General features: G+C 43.9%; 1 protein-coding gene across 1 annotated transcript; it reads right to left on the bottom strand.

Annotated features, from left to right (window-relative positions):
• Nucleotides 1-3,235: 3,235 nt before the first annotated feature.
• Nucleotides 3,236-7,627, bottom strand: gdf10a (growth differentiation factor 10a). The gene is made up of 3 exons (XM_056394849.1): nt 7,083-7,627; nt 4,475-5,640; nt 3,236-4,326 (listed from the first exon to the last, which is right to left on the bottom strand). The coding sequence occupies exons 1-3, from the start codon at nt 7,342-7,344 to the stop codon at nt 4,135-4,137; spliced, it is 1,620 nt and encodes a 539-aa protein (XP_056250824.1). The 5' UTR covers nt 7,345-7,627; the 3' UTR covers nt 3,236-4,134.

The following is a 7,627-nucleotide window of genomic DNA, read 5'->3' as shown; positions in this document are numbered from 1 at the left end:
CACGGCGTGTCGAGTGTTTTTATTCCACCATCATGTTGGAGTCGGTATCTGTCTTTTCCAATAGGCGGCGACTGAGACTAACTTTTTGTAGATCATTCTGTGTAATGTCTATCAAACATGTTTCCTTTGTGATCAGACTGTCCTGAATGAAACCAGGACGGTGTCATTTATAGAGAGAAGGAATAGAATAGAGCAAAAGATCTCACACACTACAATGTGAGATAAGAAATGTGCTGCTTAAAAGATGCATCAATTCAATATCGTTGTGAGGTTTAAGATGTTTCAACAATTTCAGCAGCTGTTTGAAGAAAAACACTGGAATAGGAAAACAACCAGAGGCTGATTTCCCAGCTGCCACTCAAAAAAAAAAAAAAAAAAAAGAAAAGAAAAAAAAATGAAATCAAGTTCTAGGTTCAAAAGTTTCATGGTTGTCATTCATCACCAGACTTGGATGGAGTCCACATAAGCCCACTGCTTTGAATGTGTGATGATATGTTTCTCCACCATCAGTGAGCAGCTTACATCCCATTCGGGTCAGGCTCCGTACAGATGGACTTAAATAGCCATCTCTGTTGCAGGTAAATGAGGCGGGAAGAAGGCATGAAGTTCATGGGAAAGTCAAGCCTGGACCCCTGTACAGTCACTCTGTAACGTAAGCAGGGATGGAAACCCACTCACACTACTGCTGCTATCTGCTTTTATTTGAGTCAAAGAGTTTGCGTGCCACAGACTGATTAGACGATCAACAGGTGCCTTTGAGGAGTTCTGAAAAATATAGCAGGTTTCTTTCATGGATGTTTTGCTTGTGATCACTCGGAGATCATTACTCATATGTTTTACTACTCCCACCAAAACCTACGCAAGACATGAAAACTGCACACAAACACCCCACAAAAATATGGCAAGAACAAATGCACTGCAACATCTTCTTCATCTCATAATCTTTCATTGACTTTTAAAACCTTATTTATTTTCAGGTATCCAGAATAATGTTTGTTTCAAGACTAAAATGAACTTCTTGGTTAAAAAAAACAAGTTCTAAATGTTTTTTGGAAACTGGTAAAAGTAGATTTTTTTTTTTCCACTCTCGACAGGAAAAATAAGATTTTTAAATAAAATACCCACTGGCCCTCGTGGTTAAATGAATGATTAAGGGGCACAGTGTCAATTTATTAAAGCTATGTCTTAATGAAGAGCGCCATTAGTTCTCTGAGCTCAGTAACCATGTGAGGAAAGAGCCAATTCAGCCCAGACACAGAAAATCCTCTGTTGTCTAATAATGGCCGTATTGCTCTCCTTTAATTGAACAGTCATCATGTGGAAAAACAAATATTGTTCTTGGTTCCCCGCTCGCCTCGTTTTGGCTTTTAGGCATATTGGCCTCTGTACACGAGCCGAGACTTCTGTGGTTTTCTCGGCTGGAACTGACCATTGTAACTACTCTCCTGTGACTGAGATTGCGGTTGACATGGGGTTCACTTTGTAATAGCAGACTGTGGGTCCGGGCCGTACAAGGGATCAGTCAGGAAATGAGGGGAAAAATATGAACCTGGATGTGTACATTACAATTGGGCCAGCCTACTTTGAAGCTTAAACATCTATTAATGTAAACATGATTTATAATAACCCTAATTACAGTCATCATCATAATTTAAAAGGAGGTTAGACCCCATAAAGGGTGCGTTTGTACAAAGGTTTCTAGCTGCAGAACATTTCCACTTGTTCAGAATGGAGAAAACTGAATCATTCATTTGGTATTTCAGACATCTCCCTCTCCCCTCATCTGTCTCGCTCCGTCATCCTCAAATATGGATTACAGATAATCTTTTTATGATTGTGATACCGCTTATCATAAAACAGCAGCACACTTTGCCAGTGAAAACTCAGCTGCAGGCCGCACTGTCTCTTTTGCGCTTCCTTTTGCAAAATGAAAAAAAAAAAACAACTCTCATAATAATAAATGGTAAAACAAAACATCCACCCACTCCTACTCTTGATAGTTTTCATGTTTTATTGAATCAAAGGGGATTTAATGTTTGTGAAAGCACTGACGCACCCTGTAAGAAAAGACACTGTCTGGTGCAGGAAGTTGGTTTTAGAAAGCGCATACTTAGTTAAATGGAGAACACCAGTGTGTAGTGTGTAACTGACTGCCGTGTAAATACAACTGTATCTTGACGGTCCAGTGTGTGAGTGAAAATCTGATGTCACTTAGACATTTAAGGGTCTTTTTCTGTTTTAATCTTTGTCAAACAAAATTAAATTCCCTTTGATTCATTGTGGCAGTAAAACATGAAAACTTGAAAGCCTCTCTAATGGGCAAAGCAATGCAGACAGCAGGAGGTGGCACATTGTGTTTTAGGGATGACAGCAGCTGAATGACTGCTCATTGCCTGTTTTTTTTTTTTTAGCTCTCCATGGACAATAGCATGTACGCAAGCCAGAAGACTTATAGCTTTATTCTCAACTGCAATAAACAGTATAAGGGCTCAGCGCCCCCCTCCCCAAGTGGTTCCTAAATGTCTCTGTGTGTGAGACAAAATTACTGTCCAGTCTTAGCGAGCTTCAAAGCTTTCTGTTGTTGCAAACAGATGTGGTGCTCTGCGCCAACTTTTTCAGGCTCAGAACAAAAACAACCACAGAGTAATGGGTTAATAATCAAAAGGTTCCCTTCTGTCATTTCGCTGTCAGCTTGACACACTGTTTAGGCACCACATGGGTCACCTTCCTCCTCCAGAGAATAAATGTGACAAGCAGTTGAGTTAAAGTGGCTGAGATCATCAATCTATAACCATCTGTTTTTTTTTTTGTTTTTGAAAGGCTGTTGAGGAAAACATCCAACACTTGGAAATGTTCTGTTTTTCAATTGGGAGGGACAAATGGGTAGAAAAGAGGAAGTTCACCATGTTTTTGAAGTTCAAGTGGCTGACGTCCTAATAGGTGCATGCCTGCTTCCTCCATCCACCATTAACGCACGGCAGCCGCATCAGTCACAATATTTGCTGGCCAGCAGTCGCCTGAGCCTTTGGTGTGGGGTAATAATGGGTTCAAGGGGCTGTAGGGGAATGCTGGCTATCTTTGAGTGGGACCTTCCTGCTTTTGTAAGTTATTTTGGATGAACAGTGGTGCCCTTTTAGGTTTGTTTGGACAAAAAAAAAGTTCCTCCCAAGAATCAAATGCCACTTGATGAACAAAAAATAAAACTGTGTGAAACAATAATATTCCAGCAGGAGCATTGGATTAAATTACTGTTTATTCTAACTTACAGAAGGCTATCTTTTCATAATTTAAACAATACACATGTACAAAGCACCATCTCATCTAAAATATTGTAATACATAACCTAATAACCATGACAAATTATTTTTAACCAAGTTTCACATTCAAAATAGAAAAATATTTCTGGTTTCATTATAACATTCTTGGAGGGATGCCGTGTGTGAATGAATTCCAGATGCTCTCTACAATTCATTGGGTTCTTCCTTTTTAAGATATACAGAGCAAGAATGTACAATAACCTTCCTGTCTTGCAAACAAATCAACGTTGCATGTATGTACACTGTGGCGTATCATTAGCTTCAAAGTAGGAACAGCTCGACACAGTATGTTAAAAAAAAAAAAAGTTGAAATACGTTTCATAATCTCTCAACTGTATGTTGCTGTGTAAGCTGCCCGACGACACATTGATCAAGTCTTACATTTATAGCCTTTGTGTCTCAAGAAAAGATGAACACAGACTCTCTGTGAGCTGCTTATAAAACCAGTACGTTTTGAGATGAAAGGAAAACATCCCTTAAATGCTCCTGTCCATGAAATCCTCAATATTAGCTCAAACACAGAATCAAAACAACTGGGCTTCTTAGACATGTGGAGCCCTGGCTTTACATGTGGGACTCTGTTCCTCTTGCGAAGGCAGATGCCAGACAATGTGTCTCTTCAAGTCTGCTGCCACAGAACAAAAGAGATGGAAGTGATTTCTCTACAGCCTATGTTCCTCAAGGAATAACGACGGCCAACGTGACTTTGTTTCTCGGTATCGAGAAACCACTCAACAAACAGAGGTATGGTTCTGTCTCCGTTAGTCCTGTTTTATGTTTCTCTCTGCTTCCACCCTGTGTCGTCCTCCTCCTCTTCCTATCTGCAGGAGCAGGACTGGACGGACATATTGGGATAAACCTTGAGTACTGGGTTCCTGGATTCATCCTGGTAGAGCACGGCCAGAGGACTCATCTTTTCCGGGACGCAGCAGGGCTCAGGAACCCCAGGGATGATCCCAACGGCTCGGACTATGCTCTGGATGGTGGCGTGGTTAGACGGCCTCGTCACCTGGGAGAGTTTGAGTGGAGGGGAGGTATGCAAACGAGAAAATCAATCAGAGAGAGAAGAACAACACACTATAGTCACTCAATATACCTTGCTACTGCTATTTTAGAAGTAAATTATATAATATAGAGCGACTTGTGGGTGCTCCTACCTTGGACATGGGAAATCCACATGTACCAGCGCAGTAGTAGGCTTCAAAGGCCTTGGGTGCTATGACCCATTCGCTCCAGCCAATATCTGCAAAATCCACCCTGAGGTTCCTCCTGGAGCAGCCTCTGTGCTGGCTGTTGCCCCACTGCCTCCTCCTGGCGTTACGCATTGTTTTTTCATCAAAGCTCAGGACAGGTGACTGAGTGTTTGAGCTCCCCTTGTGCCTTTTTCCATCCTTCCCCTCATTCCTCCGCTCATGCTTTTGTGCATCGCTGGTAGTCAGCATGCGACTGTCTTTGAGTTTTTTCACAGTTGAGTCATCAGGTTTGAGTCCATGTGATGTTCTCTCTCCTTCTTTGAGAACCTGAGCTTCTTCTCTATCATGTGTTCCTCTATTTCCCTCCACTCCTTCTTCCTCTTGGCTCTTTCTCTTCTTTTCCTTCCTTCCTGATTTAGGCTTGAGTTTGAGGTACCAAGAACTCTCCCAGAGGTCATCTTTCCTGTATCCATCAGGCCTGTAGTCAACCTCGGGCAGCTCATTGTTCTGGATGGGGTCAGAGGGCAGAGTTGCTTCCCTTCTCACACGTCCTTTCGACTCTGGTGAGGAGGTAGGTCTGTGCAGCAGCTGAGAGGCCTGAGAGGAATGCGAGGGCTCTCCTCCCTCGCTGAGAGGATCATATCTCTGAAGGCTTGCGGCCACACTGTTGGGCTCTGCCAAGGCTCGGTCATTAGCATACAGTAACAGGTAGGGCAGGCTGCCAGCAGACAGCGCCTCCTCTGGTTTCCTCTGGTACTGCTGCCCTAAGTCCAACTCCACTGACACCAGGAGATGACCCTTGTCCCGTGCCTCCTTTATGACCTGGGTCACATCTTTCATCTGCCACACCCCTCTCCTGTGGGGGTGGAAGGTCACATTGCCTAGAAATGACCCCATTGACCCAGACCTAACCTCTGACCCAGAGGAGACAGAGCGAAGGAGCAGGCTGACGGACGGAGAAGGGTGGATGGCTGAGGAACGACAGGATGGGCTCTTGAAGCGTTTACAGAACCAGGGTTTTTGATGAGGGCGCCGATCGAGCAGGAAGTGGAATGTGGCGGAGAGGATGACCTCTGAATCCTGGAGGGTTGTAAAGTTTAGCCAATACACCATCCTGTGGTCAGGAGAGTCTGCAAAGACAATCAATCAGTTACTCAGTGTCAGTCAGTCAGGTGAACAACACTACAATGAAACCTGTTTTTTATGAATGAAGTGGTGCTACTTCTGAAACATTTCCCACAACTCCTTTACATTAAAGATGAATCTGCACAGAAACAATTGGACCGTTTTGCAGCTCAGAGGTGCTTGTATTTTAAGGACATGTACTTGGACAGGTACAAATACATAGAGGCTAAAATATTTGCCGTGATTAGATGATGAGTCTGAAAAAGAAGCAAACAATTTGATATAAAGTCCCGTATAAACATGAGAGGAATGTGTAAAGAAGGTACAAAATTGCACCAAACACATTCCTGCTGCTAAAATCTGAAAAAGTGGGAACTGTTCAACACCTTCCCATGTTCTGTGTGTTACAGGACAGAGCTGCGTGGCTGGTATGGAGCCGCATGCCTTGGTAGGATTTCAGAAGGTGCCCTTAAGAGGAACCAGACTCTGGGGGATCTGGCTGGCAGGGGTGGAGGGGTGTGAGCAGAGAGCTACATATTCATGATGAACATTAACTTCAACAGCAGAGTTATTGTTCATTGTATAAGAGTTCAGCGGAAGTATGGGCTGACTCAAGAGATATACATTACCTCGGATTCAGCCTGCATATGGAAATGCTTACCTCAGTTTCTCTTAAAGCTTCCCCTTAAGCCTAATACAGCCAGCACTGTCTGCCCAGACACCAAGACATAATCGACTGTTTTAACAGATCTTACATTGTTGTGAAAACTCTCTTACATCTCTCCTTAGATTACACTCAGCCTCTGCAGTAAAAATACACACGTGTTATGATATGCCATCTGAGAACTATGTGGGATATAAATGTCTATGAGTTGTGTTTATAAAAACAGCATCAGACAGAGAGGTACGACTGTGCTTTAAGCCCCTTGACTCCAGGACGTGGAGTCACACATGTCCTGTAGCCATAACAGGAACGCAGAAGCCACGACGGTGACCCTTTGCAAGCGCGTAGGCTTCAACTGTATTGGGCATCTGGGCATTACTCGCATGCATTCTTGCGCAGAGTGCGCGTCTGTCTGCGGTAATTGGTCAGACTCCGCGCAGAAGGGGCACAGCTGCTGCAACAAACACAGTGTGTCCACAGCGTCCCCAAAATCATTTAAATGCATTCTCAGACTGTTCCAAAACAATCCAACCTATTTAGAGCGGCTGACCGAGCTATGCAGCCCCACTGAGCGCCTGCACTTTTAATAACCATCATGGAAAGGGTCGGGGAGCTTTCTGGGTACCCCATCTATTTTTTATTCTTTTTTTTTTGCTTTTTGCGTCGGATTACTGATGCACTAATTGCACACAAGACTTTGTTTTTTTTCCGTGTTGGTTCCAAAATTAAATCTGCATGCATTTGAGCACTCTTCTATGCAGGTTGATCGATATGTTCACACACCTTGGCTGGCTCTGAAACTCCTGACAGTGTTTCCCTCCCTGAGGCGGTTTTCCCTGTTGTATTTCTCGTACAGTTTGGACATGTGCTGGGAGACCATGTCCTGATCCAGATCATCTGAGAACGGGTCCGACGAGGAGTGGAGAAAGCCACTGTCCTGTGCGCTCCAAGAGCCCCCTTTCATTGTCCTAACCGATGCGGCACCCAGGAAACAGTTCAACATCAACAGGAACAGGTGCGAGGACATCACACTTAGAGCTGCCATTTAAGTGCTGAAAAGAATACAAAATCCAAAGACGCAAAGAGTGCAGGGAAATGGTGTCCAAAAACTATCCAAGGTGCACTTTAGTGACGCGCCAAAAAACAATCCAAACTAATAGAGGCTGTGCGTAAATGTTCCACCTCTCCTCTCTCTTTCCGCTCCGTGCGCGGTGAGCCGTCTCACTCCTCTGTGACAGACTGTGCGGGACGTGGATGCTGAATGGGTTAGTCCGGGCAAGAGTTGGAGCTGCTACTTTTACACTTGCGTCTGTGTGACCGCCAGAGGC

The sequence above is a fragment of the Seriola aureovittata genome, chromosome 14 (assembly GCF_021018895.1).
Source record: "Seriola aureovittata isolate HTS-2021-v1 ecotype China chromosome 14, ASM2101889v1, whole genome shotgun sequence".
Taxonomy (NCBI): domain Eukaryota; kingdom Metazoa; phylum Chordata; class Actinopteri; order Carangiformes; family Carangidae; genus Seriola; species Seriola aureovittata.
Note: the sequence above shows the minus strand (reverse complement) of the source record. Positions and strands in the feature narration are given on the sequence as shown.